At 43.8% G+C, this 13,550-nt stretch overlaps 2 protein-coding genes and 1 long non-coding RNA gene across 3 annotated transcripts; 2 read left to right on the top strand and 1 right to left on the bottom strand.

The window, feature by feature from the left end:
• Nucleotides 1–1,708: 1,708 nt before the first annotated feature.
• Nucleotides 1,709–9,019, top strand: LOC136436155 (hydroxysteroid 11-beta-dehydrogenase 1-like protein). The gene is made up of 6 exons (XM_066429935.1): nt 1,709–2,059; nt 2,618–2,748; nt 2,850–2,961; nt 6,872–7,090; nt 7,593–7,759; nt 8,343–9,019. Exons 1-6 carry the CDS (start codon nt 1,972–1,974, stop codon nt 8,529–8,531), a joined length of 906 nt encoding a protein of 301 aa, XP_066286032.1. The 5' UTR covers nt 1,709–1,971; the 3' UTR covers nt 8,532–9,019.
• Nucleotides 3,959–5,475, bottom strand: LOC136436169 (uncharacterized). The gene is made up of 2 exons (XR_010756008.1): nt 5,119–5,475; nt 3,959–4,584 (listed from the first exon to the last, which is right to left on the bottom strand). It is a non-coding gene; the product is annotated as an uncharacterized lncRNA (long non-coding RNA).
• A 726-nt stretch (nt 9,020–9,745) lies between the features above and the next one.
• LOC136436157 (hydroxysteroid 11-beta-dehydrogenase 1-like protein) lies at nt 9,746–12,981 on the top strand. The gene is made up of 6 exons (XM_066429937.1): nt 9,746–9,883; nt 10,433–10,563; nt 10,946–11,057; nt 11,253–11,468; nt 12,004–12,170; nt 12,618–12,981. The coding sequence occupies exons 1-6, from the start codon at nt 9,796–9,798 to the stop codon at nt 12,804–12,806; spliced, it is 903 nt and encodes a 300-aa protein (XP_066286034.1). The 5' UTR covers nt 9,746–9,795; the 3' UTR covers nt 12,807–12,981.
• The last annotated feature ends 569 nt before the right edge of the window (nt 12,982–13,550 follow it).

The following is a 13,550-nucleotide window of genomic DNA, read 5'->3' as shown; positions in this document are numbered from 1 at the left end:
GAATGTTCGCGGTGGTTTTGACTTCCAACTTCGCGGTGGTTTTTAACTTCACGGTGGTTTTAAGCTCCGGCGAAAACCGCGAACATAAAACCACTAATTTTACATTAGCCTAGATGCTTTCCCTTGGCTCCGTTTGCTTTGTGAACTGTCTGTCTGTCTTGTGTGAATTCCTTTTTTTCTCGGTTCAGATCGCCCTTGTGCGAGTTTTATCTTTATTTGGAAACACTCCGCCAGGCCTTCCCAAGAAACTGTGGATTGTTGAATTTGGCAAGAATAGGATGAATTATTAGCCAGTATAGGATACAGTAACATTTCCCCTCGAAAGCGGACAAATGAAGCCCTATGGCGGCCAAAGTCCACAGGTAAATTATTCTCCTTACAGCCATCGTAATTTAGTAGAGACTACCCGTTCATCTTGGTCCGCCCTGAAGTAATAGAAATTCAGTGACCTACTTTTTCAAAATACACGTCCCTAACTCAAGTTCAGAAATACTTAAAAATGAGTCAACATGTCGTTACACTGATGATACGTATGTTATGTTTTTGTTTCAAAAAATGTTAACGTTATATGAGACTATTAGTTTAGTTAATATTGGGCCGCTGATAGCTTTTTTTATACCCAGCCTTTTACATAGTGGTTCAAAAGCGCCACCAGTGAACTTAGAATAAAACTGCATTTTCTACGACCTTGTTAGGGACGCCAGCATCACTCGCTGGAACCGCTAGAGGTCGCTGCACCACGGTCAGTCGGGATGAATACTGTAAATGCAGACATTTTCGCGGTGGTTTTATGTTTGCAGCTTTCGCGGTGACCGCTTCATCTCGAACTTAAAACCACCGCGAAAATATTTTTGTTCCGTCTTCTGCCTGCCTACCCCTTGTCTAAGGTACATGTACATACTACGTATTGTACATCATTATGATCATAATAATGTGTTTGAGGCGCCTGTTACGGTGAAGACGCAACAATCCAAACACGGCACAAATTGAACTCAGCCTCGATCTTCGAACATTGAATACATAAATTCATCAAGAATGTAAAGCCAAGTGCAACACTCAGATATAGACCAGCTCAGTGACAGTTGATGATCACACCCGCGCTGCCGAACTCTGTCCGTCTGTAGCTACCTTGCCGTAGCCTGAGTACCAGCCTTTTTAGCTTCCGTACGCTACCCAAGCTCCGCTAGCCTGAGTACCAGCCTTTTTAGCTTCCGTACGCTACCCAAGCTCCGCTACCGGCCAAAAACGCTACCCAAGCCGGTAGCGGAGCTTGGGTAGCGTACGGAAGCTAAAAAGGCTGGTACTCAGGCTAACCTTGCCGAGTCGCTAGTAGCAGGTGGTTTCCGACTGGCTGTTACTAACTGGCTGTCCGTTAAGGCACAGTGTTTCCATTACTGTAGTAATCTTCAAGCAGATCTAACGGTGGTAAAGACCTAGCCTCTACCAGGCTCCACAGGTCGCTGGAAAAATAGTAGAAATTGCCCAAATAGACGGATAACATGTCTGGGGAGTTAGTCCTGCAAGCTGTAACTCCTTTAGCGGACTAACTCATCTGGCATGTTATCCGGCTATTTGGCCAATTTCTACTATTTTTCCAGCGACCTGTGGAGCCTGGCAGAGGCTAGCAAAGACCGTGTATAACTGGCAAAATGAGTTTTCAATGCCACAGCAGACGCGACATTGTTTTGCGCAAAAAAGGGGCCTGAGGTCGGAGGTCAAGTGCACTTGAGTGGCAGACGTTGCTTCCAGGTTCGGGGATTTATTAGTCCTCCTGACTACTGACAGTAGTAACCGGAAGTTAGATACAGAACGGCGGCTTCGTGCATTACTAGCATGAGTTCTGACCCCGCAAGGCAGGCTGGGACAGGTCAAGGTCGCGTCACGGCGGTGTCACATGACTAGAATATCCGGAATCCCTGTGTGCTAGTAGCTGTGGAACTGGCTGCTTGTACTGTGACGATTTGAGCAGTGATGTCTCGTCTAGCGTGGGCCGGTCTTGTGGTAGTGTTGGTTGCGGTTGGGATTGGGGTCTACTGGAACTACGATGGCTTCGATCCAGGTGGGGGTCAGTTTATAATGCAGGTCCACACTAATGACTCAAACTGCGGGGTTATACTGCTCCCCGACTGTAAGAGTGTTCTGCCAAGACTGTGTCCTGTCTTGTATTAGATCAAAGACGTACTCCAAGTTCTGTTGGTAGTCAAGGGCTCAGTATGGATCGATATATCGAACGACACACTTAACTGACATAGCCAAGTATGGCATCTCGGGTTACTTTGGTGAATTTTAGAGGTTTGCTGAAATGTGATTTTGAATACCATATGCATGCACAGCGGAAACACTAACACGACTACTTTAACAATGAAGTGCGCACAATACATTTTTGTAGTCTCTACTAGACTTTATGGGTTGCTGAAAAATATTAGAACTTGGCCAAACTAGAATGGCTAACAGTAGTACGCCCGATGAGTAGCCAGCCAAAGGAGTTTATTTTGCAATTTAGGGACCTCTTGTGGCGCAAGGGCGTATTAATCGCTCTATTTGGCCAATTTCTACTATTTTCCAACAACCTATAGAGGAGCTAAGATTTTTCACCCTTTTTTTCTGTGTCTTACAGAGTCTCTGCGGGGGGCCACAGTCGTCATCACGGGCTGCAGTACCGGTATCGGCGAAGAGATGGCGTACCAGTACGCCCGGCTTGGAGCAAAGATCCTCATCACAGCCAGGAGGGAGAACAGGCTGAAGGAGGTGAGAAGGCATCGGTTTACGTGAGATTGGGGAAATTTTGGAAATGCATAAATGCTACAATTGAAATTCTTATCTAAACTTGAGTTACACGTTTCTGGCAGGTCGTAGCGAAGGCGAAGTCTCTGGGTGCCCAGGAGGCGCACTACGTGGCCGGGGACATGGGGAAGGCGGAGGACTGTGAGAGAACCATTCAAACAGCCAAGGAGAAACTCGGTAGGCCCAATAACTTAAGCCATTACAATCGTCATGGCCATACATACAATACAATAAAATACATACAAACATCTCTTGGCTTGGCTTCGCTGGCTGAGATTTCAAGGGCCTTGTCCACGTCTGGTGCATGGTCGCTGGTGGCCACAAGGGGAAGGATGAGTCCGGGAAAGTTGGCGCCAAAATACATTATACATTACAGTACATTTCAATACAAGTCTTGGGAATTCTTATGACATCAAAAAAGTGAAACAAAAGAAAACAGACTGATAAAGCTCCTTGTTGTCCTGAACCCAGTGGAGCAGCTGTCCTTTCAGAGATCCCCCATCGACCTGGAATGGAGTCAAAGTTTAAGATATGTTCTTGTAACTGTATTGGAAAACATATTTTCTACAGCATAAAGGCTTTGACAATGCTTCTAAACACAACAAAGGTACAAAAACTTAGCATCAGGGGAAGGATGAGTCCGGGGTTGGTGCCGTGACGGTGCGGTTCTTCCTCCGACTTGGCTTCTCTACAAACATGCATTCATACCGTAGCCTACCACCAGACACACGTACTGCTCCGAATCTGACTTCCTTTAAGTAAGTTTAAGGGACTCTTGAAATAACGGAAATGAACAAAACGAACGAACACGGACCATGAACCAGCTTTCGCCGTACTATATGTTGTATGTCGTACCGATTGTACATGTTGTACCGTATATATGTAATGATATATGTTGATAGAGTTAGGACTTAAATGACTGTGTATCTCTGTTCTATTATATTTTACCCTTACCTCTTCCCCCATGACCTCAATGCCGATTTGAGCTTCTCAAGAATAAACAAAGGTTCAAACAAAACAAAACAAAATAAAACAATCAAACAAATACATACCTAACTAGACTGGCCGTCATTTGCTTTAAGAGCAAATTCAGCATATTTCACTTCCCCCCTCCCCCATGCAATAATTGATCTTTTGACGAAATGGACCATCCAAAGTTCCATCTAAACACAACTAGACTTTCCCAAGATCTATTTATTCTTCATCTACATTCATTAACATGCTTGAACATATGCAAAGATACACAACAATACTATACACTATATATAAAAGTACAATACTATGCATCACCCTGTAAAATAGCACAAACACTATGCAAATATACAAAACTATACAACTCTGCTAGAGAGCTTTACTTACAAAATTGTAAATTTATACTTTTCTCACAACTCTATCGCATGTATTTAAATGGAATTAAGAAATAATAAAAAGATTGTCCCAAAATCTATATAATTTTTTGTATACTTGGTCATATGGAAAGATACACGTATAATAAACACTACAAATCCAGACAGCTTTACTTATAGAAATTGAACCTCATATCACAATCATGTTGCATGTATGTATGTAAATGACAATAATATGTACAAAAGGAAACTGTACATCTGTGTCCAAATATACACATTTCAAGAACTAGTTCATGTAAATGACAATAATATGAACAAATTAAAGGAAACTGTACATCTGTGTCGAACTATACATATTTCAAGAATTAGTTGCAATCCAGGTCTGTCTGCCCCATCCAGCTTCTCATGGACCAAGTTCTGTTTCCATCGGGGGGGGGGGGTCCTATCTGTAGGACTGAAACAGGAGAATGAGATTTGTTATGTCCAAGCCGAGTAGAATTGTTGAACAAAGACATTATTGATCACACATATTGAGTCAAATGTCTCAGAAGAAAACAGTTTTGGTATTGGAGATGCCCATGTTGGACCAGTGCCTTCACACATATCACCTATAGTATGTAAGGACAGTGTTAGAAGTACCGAACACCCCGAGAATTACACAGCGCAGCCAACTCTGTGTTCACAGTAACACGTCTATCATCTATGCATCTTTTGTCAAGTCTTGGCAAAATACTAGACATAACAATAGTAGATGTGGGGAAGCGGTCTTTTGCAATGGCAATCAGTTTGTCAAAGTCTCTCATGACTTCCTGTAGACCGTTCGAGAGATTTTTGGTGCCAACATGTACCCAAACTACAGTAGGTATACCAAAGTCAGCATTGTGGTGATGGTAAATGTTTGCAGCAACATCAGCAACTTTCGCACCACGGTTTGCACGTACATAAAGCTTAAAATGCGATGGCGGTAAATGGTTCGCGATATACTTACATATCGAGTCTGAGAAAAGAAGCACAACTGGACGTTCAGCTGCAGTGGCCATGTTTCCCAACACAACAGGGTCGTTCTTTTCTTACGTTCTGTGGGTTGTTGTAGTTGTATACAGCAAAGAAAACGTCCTTGTACGTATAGAGGACGCCGAGTTGGATGAAATCGAACGATGCGTCCTCGGCTACGACGTGATCTTTGAACTTTGTTCGGAACAACCTATTACTATTAGGAGGGGGGGGGGCTTCGTAAAAACACATACAAAGGCCGCCGAACCGACATTGGTTTATTTTATGTAAAACAATTTCATATGTAACGTTAAATCATTATGAGATAAATAGCATATGAAATTTCTAGTCTAATCTTAACCTTGCTATTCAAAAAGTATTAACAATTAAAGTTGTGTTGAACCCCTACAATGCAAAATGAACTATTAAAAACGTGCTAGATAACTACCGCATAAAAAGCCAACAATGCCTGTCTTTTTTACAGTAAAATTATTTCAACAATTCAAAAGTTTGCCGATATTCATTCACATCATGTGTAGACGATCGCGCTTTGAGAGGCGCTTGTGAAGTATTACTTCCTGGGTCAAAGGTTGTTGGTGCGGAAAGTGAAACTGCATGCAAACCTGCTCGAAATCGATCAGATCGGCCTACCTCGGCCTAGTGGTATATCATCATCGTTGGTATGGGTTTAATTATAAGTTGTATATAAGTGCGACACAACCAATTCAGAGACGGATTGCATTTTTCTCGTCGTCAAGTCGTGATTTATTAGTGGTTGAAGCCGCCATAATTAAATTTGACCATGCCCCAAAAACCATGTTTATTTGGCAACATTTGCGAGAGCATCATACTTTGCCAATCTCCCTCGGAGTCCCTCCCGATGCATAAATTGACTGTTTCAAAATCACCCGTGCAAAAAAAATTCTCTATTCAAGCTCTGCGAGACGCCAAGAGCTTCTTAGTGCAAAGGCTTGCGTGTTTACCTGCAACATGACCTCAGGTAACCTGAAAAGAACACATGTTCTTTGGCCAGCAGCAAATGGAACGCCCGGAACCTTAGATAGAACATGGATTCTTAGATAGAACATGGAACGGGGACAGCACTTTTGACCCGTTTTTGGTCTGAAAATGGGTCCAAAAGTCCCCCAAAACGAAGCATTTTGAAGTGATGTACACCAGAAATGTGATTGAAATCCTGTAGGGACATGTTCAAGGCACCCTTGTGCCGAATTCCGGGTCATTCGCTTGTAATACCAGGGCACAGGAGCCCAAAATATAAAAATTGTCTAAAAATGCCCCAAAAAACCTCCATAAAATGGATTTTAAGGCCTGTTTCAAAACAATTAAAAAAGGGCCTGGGGGTATTTGCCATCCTAACCTCCACACCAAATTTCAGGTCGGTTGGTTAAGAAATGGCGGAGTAGAAGCCATTTGAAGATTTGTCAGGAGGAGGAGAAGAAGAAGAAGAAGAACCAGACAAATACAATATATTTCACTCTACCCATACCTCTAGGTATGGGAAGTGAAATATAAATAGCTATGGCCATTTATGTCATACCTTGGCCTGATACGGGTGTTCCGGACCGTGTGATAACTATCCATATGCATGCAAACAGTGTTTAAAGCCCTTTCGTGCAATGTGTTATCCGCCTATGCCATCAATAAGGTTGATACTATTAAAAAAGAAGTTTCGCCAGGAAATCAGCACATAGCTGTATGGTAAAAAAAGTATCTTTAAACCACTTCAGGTCGGTTGGACTACTTAGTGCTGAACCATCTTGGATCCAGTCTCAAGACTCTAGAACAGAAATTTATCGAGGACAAGTCGTGGGACGAAGACCCGGATGTGGACTACTTCGTGGACTTCTTAAACATCAACCTGGTCAGTTACGTCCGGCTGGCCTCCCTGGCCCTGCCTCTGCTGAAGGAGAGCAGCGGGCACATCGTGGTCGTGTCTTCCATTTTCGGTAAGGTTACAACACGCGCTACACTGTGTTGCCTTGTTAAGTTGAAGAAGGTAAGTTAGGTTACCATCAATGTTCCTTAGAGTCGATATAAACCCGAAGTACTAGGGTCTCGGCTTAGTTCAGGGGGGGCATTTCGACCTCGAAATCTATTACAAGTAAATTTCAACCAGAAATTGTGAAATGTGCTTCCGCAAAATGTTTTTGTTGGTTCTTGAAATCTGCGCCAATGTAAGAAATGAACGGGGTATTGCACTAAAATTGTCAAGATTTCAGGTCATCATCGTGCTATCAAAAGGGTAAATGAAAGTTCTTGGCTCAAAAATTCAAGGAGCATGCTTTGATATTGTGAATGAATTGAAATTAGGAAGATACATTGTTGTGCGATTCAGCGACAAGCTTTCTTGTGAGGGGTGTCGGTACCAGAAGTCATGGAAAGGACTACTACGGAAGGAGCTTCGTGGCATAGCGGCTAAACTGTAAACTTGTACTTTGCTTTCTGTAGGGAAAATACCAGGTTCAGGGCTAATCTTCTACAGCTGTGCGAAGTTCGGTCTGGACGGGTTCTTCAGCTCCCTCCGTGTGGAACTGATGAAGGCTCAGCAGGACGTGTCCGTCACTCTCGCCGTGCTGGGTTTCATCGCCACTCCGAAAATCATCGAAACTTTGCCAGTATGATGAAATGTCACTTCCCCCAGACACCCTCCTTTAGTAGCGCTGAAACCCTCTCGGAAAATGCTCGGCAAACCTTCCCGGTCTCAGTACATTTCAGAACAAAATAACGGCTGTTTGTGCCAAATACTAGTAAGGCTAGCTCATTAATTATTCATGGTAAAACTAACCGCTGTTTGTGCCAAATAAGGCTAGCTCATTAATTATTTATGAGCAACTGCCAGGGACGCCCCCAATACCCAAAATGTCCGTTCAAAAGAGCAGGGCTGAGGACGGGAGGGTTTGCCGAGCATTTCCCGAGCGGGTTATTGTGTAAGCATTTCTTGTTTCAAATGTACTTCGACAAATAGTATTCTACTCCTCTCGCAGACTACAGGTTTTTTTTCTGGGTGTAAATAAAAGATTAATGTCCGTTTTTTCTTTTAAATTTAAGAACGTTTCTCTTCGCTTTATTCCGGAATGCTTGAATCGGTGAAGAGCTAAAGCTGGCGCTCTTACGAGGTGTTTCCGTCAATTACTGCAAACGTTGGTTGTTTTTCAAGAGTTTCTGTACGCTTCTTTCATCTTTCTTTGTTTCTTTCAGACATTACCCGGTGGTGAAGAGGCACTGAAATGGGCCGCTCCGGTGGAAGGAACCGCCCAAGCCATTATCCGGGGAGGGGCGACCCGCGCCCGGGAGATCTACTATCCCTCCTACGTCTGGTCTATCACAAAACTCATATCTCTGCTGCCGCAACTGAGTGAATACTTCGCTGATGACGTTATGCATTAGCTAACTGATTATGAGAAGATCTCAATTTTACTTCATCACGGACGAAATAAAGCATTTTGCTCCCTCCCTCCCTCTCTCTCTCTCTCTCTCTCTCTCTCTCTTTCACTCTCTCTCTCTCTCTCTCTCGCTACAAGTACGTACTATACATTAGCAACACTTTGTAGTAGAATGTAGTCTATACAACGAAGAGAGAGGTGAGCTTTATAAACTAATGCAATGTATGTTTCCCTATTCTATACACCTTAGCAACACGGAAAAGTTCATATTTCTAATGGCTTTAGACAAACCCTTGATGATTAAGCACCTATACTTACACCATTACTAAGAAGCGAGAAGAGGCCAAATTCATATAATTATTAGACTAGTGCTTGCTTGTCATTGTATTTATGTGTTTGTAGACTGATATTTTCTGTTGTGACCTGTACTGAACCCAGTGGGTATGTGTGTGCAATAAAGGTCTTTATTCATTAATTTATTATTACGATGTGTTGGAGGCACCTATTATGGTCGAAAATTGAATACATCTCTATCAAGAATGTGAATCCAAGTCAAATCCTTAATTCAGATCAGTGGCAGTTGATGATCACGCCAGCACTGCCGAAACTCTGTACTGTCCGTCTGCAGCTACCTTAACGAGTCGCTAGTTGATGGTTCCCGACTGGCTTACGGGTGTTTCCATTACTATAGCAGTTTGAGTATGTGACACTAAAACACTATCACGAACTCAAAACCACCACGATCACTCGATTATCTATCTATCTACGACGAAATTAAATCCTCGCGAACTAAGAAGGCATTTAAAAAAGACGTACACAGTATTCCGTGGATGACGAATCGAATTAAAGGCTGGGTGTACACACGCGTTTTTGAGACGACTTGAGTTCTAGTAGGAAAACTCCACTTGAGCAGCCCAAAGCAGCTGACACAGCCCCGAGTCAACTTCGAAAACATGTGTGTAAATCGTGCCAAAGATAATCGACCCGTCAAGTCTCATAAAGGTCTGCCCACCACAGATGCTGGTCTGCGATTGGTCCATTGAAAAGAATCCTGACGTGCCATTGGTCAGAAAAAAATGCACTTCCCATCATTTGTTGACGTTTTCGCAGAAAAGCGAAGAACACAGAATTGACCTGCAAAACATAGATCCTGAGAACGAGACGCGGAAGTATTGCCTTTGACCTTGTTCAGCCCTCTTGTGTGCAAATCGCGTGTCTCGTGCGAACCGCGCCAGTGTAGGTACTCAATCGATATTAAAACCTGCACCATGTCTCGTCTAGCGTGGGTCAGTCTTGTGGTAGTGTTGGCTGCGGTTGGGCTGGGGGTCTACTGGAACTACGATGACTTCGATCCAGGTAAGATTTGACGTACTAACGTTCACGTTACAGTCTTATTCTTATTTTAATACAATCTCGCAAGTCTTACAATACTATTTCACCTTCTCTAAAACCCAACACGTGTTAGTAGGCACGTGCTCCCATGGCAATCCTTGTAACGTAACACACCAGCTTTGCATGCACGCGGCACAGCAGCAAGTGGTTGTATTGCACCGTCACACCTAACCTTCGAATATCTAGCTGCAAGCGTTGTTTAAAGCTGTCTAGTGAGAACTTTCCTACTGTACTCGGTGGTAATGAATTCCACTCAACGATAGTTCTCCGACTGTACCACCATAAGTTGGACCTTGATCTTCGATTATCTTGACACGTAATGGGCGAAAGTTAATCATTTGCTTGTTCTCAAGAACATTACATGCTGGTAGCTAACGTTAAAGGTAAGCTAACTCTTACTCTTAGGTGACACTAATAGATAATTAAACTGCACAGAATAATTATGCTGTAAGCATGGTAGCCTAATCATAAAAAGAAATGCAGTTTGATAAAAACGACATCTATGATTTCCAGAGTCTCTTCGGGGGGCTACGGTCGTCATCACGGGCTGCAGTACCGGCATCGGCGAAGAGATGGCGTACCAGTACGCCCGCCTGGGAGCAAGGATCCTCATCACAGCCAGGAGGGAGAACAGGCTGAAGGAGGTGAAAATATATCAATGTGTCAAGTGGTTGATATTAATGAGGTAACGTAGACAAACATGCATGCATACAAGAGACCTCTGAGTGAATAAAGCAACAGAAACTGCATCAATGCTTAATGGAGTTATTCACTAGTGGTACTACCCAGCGGTAGAAGACCATTCCAAGATCAGACAGGACTCGTAACATGGTATCAGTAGTGGGATGCTATAGAACAATATGACCACATGGAAATAATCTGTCTCACTTTCATGTGCGACGTTTATGTCATGTTTGTATTAATAAATCACCATATGACGTCACATGTTTTTACCCTCATTGTCAAACGCTGTGACAGTTGTAAATTTGACCGACCGTTCTGTCCCCCATACACCCCCCCCCCCAGGTCGTAGCGAAGGCGAAGTCTCTGGGTGCCCAGGAGGCGCACTACGTGGCCGGGGACATGGGGAAGGCGGAGGACTGTGAGAGAACCATTCAAACAGCCAAGGAGAAATTCGGTAGATATCAATGTTTTCTCATTAAATGAAACAACTAAATAAGGTCAACGACCTGGAACAGGCCAGGTGTCTATCCCTATGGTTACTGGTAAAGTAAACAGAACACTGGTTTGTAGGCTTGACCATGTAAAGGTAAACATTATACATTTGCTTGCAAATGTTACCTTTCTAGCGTTAACAATTGATGTATTTCAGGGCGTCTTGACTATCTAGTTCTTAACCACGACGGTTCAAACCTGAAGAACATCCACGAGATGTTCGGTAAAACGTCTTGGGAGGACGACCCTGACATCCCCTTCTTCGTGGACTACCTGCACGTCAACCTGATCAGTTACGTCCGGTTGGCCTCCCTGGCCTTACCACTGCTGAAGGAGAGCAAGGGACACCTCGTGGTCATGTCGGGTGTGCATGGTAAGGGTTCGTCGCACGACCGGTTTGCGACAGAAAATTCTTAGGAAAGTCGCGGATGTGTCGCGCAAAATCTAACTATCGTGGACGGTACGGGTTCCTGTAGATCCTTGTCAACCTTGTTAGCCCTGTCATAACGTCGCTGAAAATCCTACGCCACAAAAATATTGTATAACGCGCGTAAAACTTGATGCATGTATCTATATCATGCTCCAGAGGTGACCGAATAGAGTGGCAATTGGCTAAATAGACAAATAATATGCCAGAGAAATTTACCGGCCGGGAGTACAGTTTGCCTATTCCTGAACAAACTGTACTGTCCGGTCGGCTAACTCCACTGGCATGTTATCTGTCTATTTGGCCAATTTCTACTCTTTCCAGGCACCTGTAGATCTGGAGCCCAGTATCTTTCACAATCAATCGATTTTTTTTCGGTATTGTCAGCGTTCGGTATTTCACGCGGGTATAAATACCGGTATGTCACCGACAACAATACAGTTTTATTCCCACCTTTGATCGTTCCCACTCTCGTTTGTAGGAAAAGTTCCCTTCGCCACCCTGGCGTGGGGCTCGGCCGTGAAGTTCGCGTTGGACGGGTTCTTTAGCTCCCTCCGTGTGGAACTGATGAAGGCTCAGCAGGACGTGTCCGTCACTCTCGCTATTGTGGGCTTCATAAGAACACCGATGGCAGAGAAAATGTATGAGGTATGGTAGACTGTACTGTAATTCTGAACCGTCCCCGTGACGCAAGCGGTTATGCTAGGGTCACATTTCCAAGCCGGGGCCCAACCGGGCTTTTTGAGAAAACAAAGAATAAAAAGGCGTATCAAGAATATACATAATTTATGGTAAGGGGTAAGTTTTGTTGTCTTTTATATAGTATTTTTCATTCCCACAAGCTACCTGGCCGGGCCCCGCATTGGAAATGTGACCCTAGCATCACGCAACCCCGCTGCTTCGCCATCTCATCTAGATCAAATTCCGTGGATCCTGGGGTTCGATCCTAGGGTCGACTCCAGCTCGGACATGATGTGAGGGAGTTACAGTTCAACTTTGATCTAGAATTAATTTTGGGTAGGTTAATTTTTTGTCGGCAATTGCAATTCAACTTTGATCCAGAAGAAGTAAAACGGATTCAATTTCTTTTTCCAGAAAAGGGAGGATGGAGAGGAGATTCTAAAGATGGCCGCGCCCATCAACGAGACAGCCCAGGCCCTCATCCGCGGCGGGGCGACCCGCGCCCGCGAGGTCTACTACCCGTCCATGGTCTGGCCTCTGGCCAAACTGCGAGCCTTCATTCCTAACCTTGTAGACACCCTCATGTTGAAGATGGAGGTGTAAAAAAAATGCTGCTTCCCCCCAAGCGCTTCCAATTGTTACTAACAGACAGTTTTAACGAGATGCTCCCTCGGTCGCTTCCCGTGCCAGTCTTTTTAGCTTTACGTTCTTGTTGTTTGTTGTTATTCACCAGCAATCTAGCAATTTTACCAAATACAGTGCAATTTCATCAAACGTACCGAATGCAGTGGACTTTCATTATGATCATACTTAATAATTGTGCAAAATACAGTGGAATTGTATTCTTAGAAATGTCATTAAATACAGTGCAATTTCATCAGTATACTTGGGAATTGTACCGAATGCAGTGGAATCTTATAACATACATGTACTTATTGACTGTGATGCCGAATATAGAAAATGCAGCATAGACAAAACGACGTCTGTTCTTTCCAGATACAATGCGCGGTGCAACAGTCGTCATCACGGGCTGCAGTACCGGTATTGGCAAAGAGATGGCGTACCAGTACCCCCGGCTGGGAGCAAAGTAATCTCCAAGCAGATCTAACGGTTGCAAAGACCGTATCCAACTGGCAAAAGGAGTTTTTATTGTAACCGTTAGATCTGCTTGAAGATTAGGAGCAAAGGTCCTCATCCAAGCAGATCGAACGGTTGCAGAGGCCTTATCCAATTTGCAACCAATAAAAACTCCTTTTTGCCAGTTGGATATGGTCTTTGTAATCGCTAGACCGGCTTGGGGATTACACTCAAGTAGCGGTACTTTTGAGCAGCCCAAAGCCCCGAGTC

The sequence above is a fragment of the Branchiostoma lanceolatum genome, chromosome 6, assembly GCF_035083965.1.
Source record: "Branchiostoma lanceolatum isolate klBraLanc5 chromosome 6, klBraLanc5.hap2, whole genome shotgun sequence".
Classification (NCBI taxonomy): domain Eukaryota; kingdom Metazoa; phylum Chordata; class Leptocardii; order Amphioxiformes; family Branchiostomatidae; genus Branchiostoma; species Branchiostoma lanceolatum.
This window is presented reverse-complemented; position numbering and strand designations above follow the sequence as displayed.

Excerpts from the sequence above, each read along its gene's own strand:
- LOC136436157 (XM_066429937.1), top strand. The coding sequence starts at position 9,796 with ATGTCTCGTCTAGCGTGGGTCAGTCTTGTGGTAGTGTTGGCTGCGGTT. Across the intron at positions 11,058-11,252 it reads AACAGCCAAGGAGAAATTCG|GGCGTCTTGACTATCTAGTT; the intron begins GTAGATATCAAT and ends GATGTATTTCAG. Across the intron at positions 12,171-12,617 it reads TGGCAGAGAAAATGTATGAG|AAAAGGGAGGATGGAGAGGA; the intron begins GTATGGTAGACT and ends TTCTTTTTCCAG.
- LOC136436155 (XM_066429935.1), top strand. The coding sequence starts at position 1,972 with ATGTCTCGTCTAGCGTGGGCCGGTCTTGTGGTAGTGTTGGTTGCGGTT. Across the intron at positions 2,060-2,617 it reads CTACGATGGCTTCGATCCAG|AGTCTCTGCGGGGGGCCACA; the intron begins GTGGGGGTCAGT and ends TGTGTCTTACAG. Across the intron at positions 7,091-7,592 it reads GGTCGTGTCTTCCATTTTCG|GGAAAATACCAGGTTCAGGG; the intron begins GTAAGGTTACAA and ends TGCTTTCTGTAG.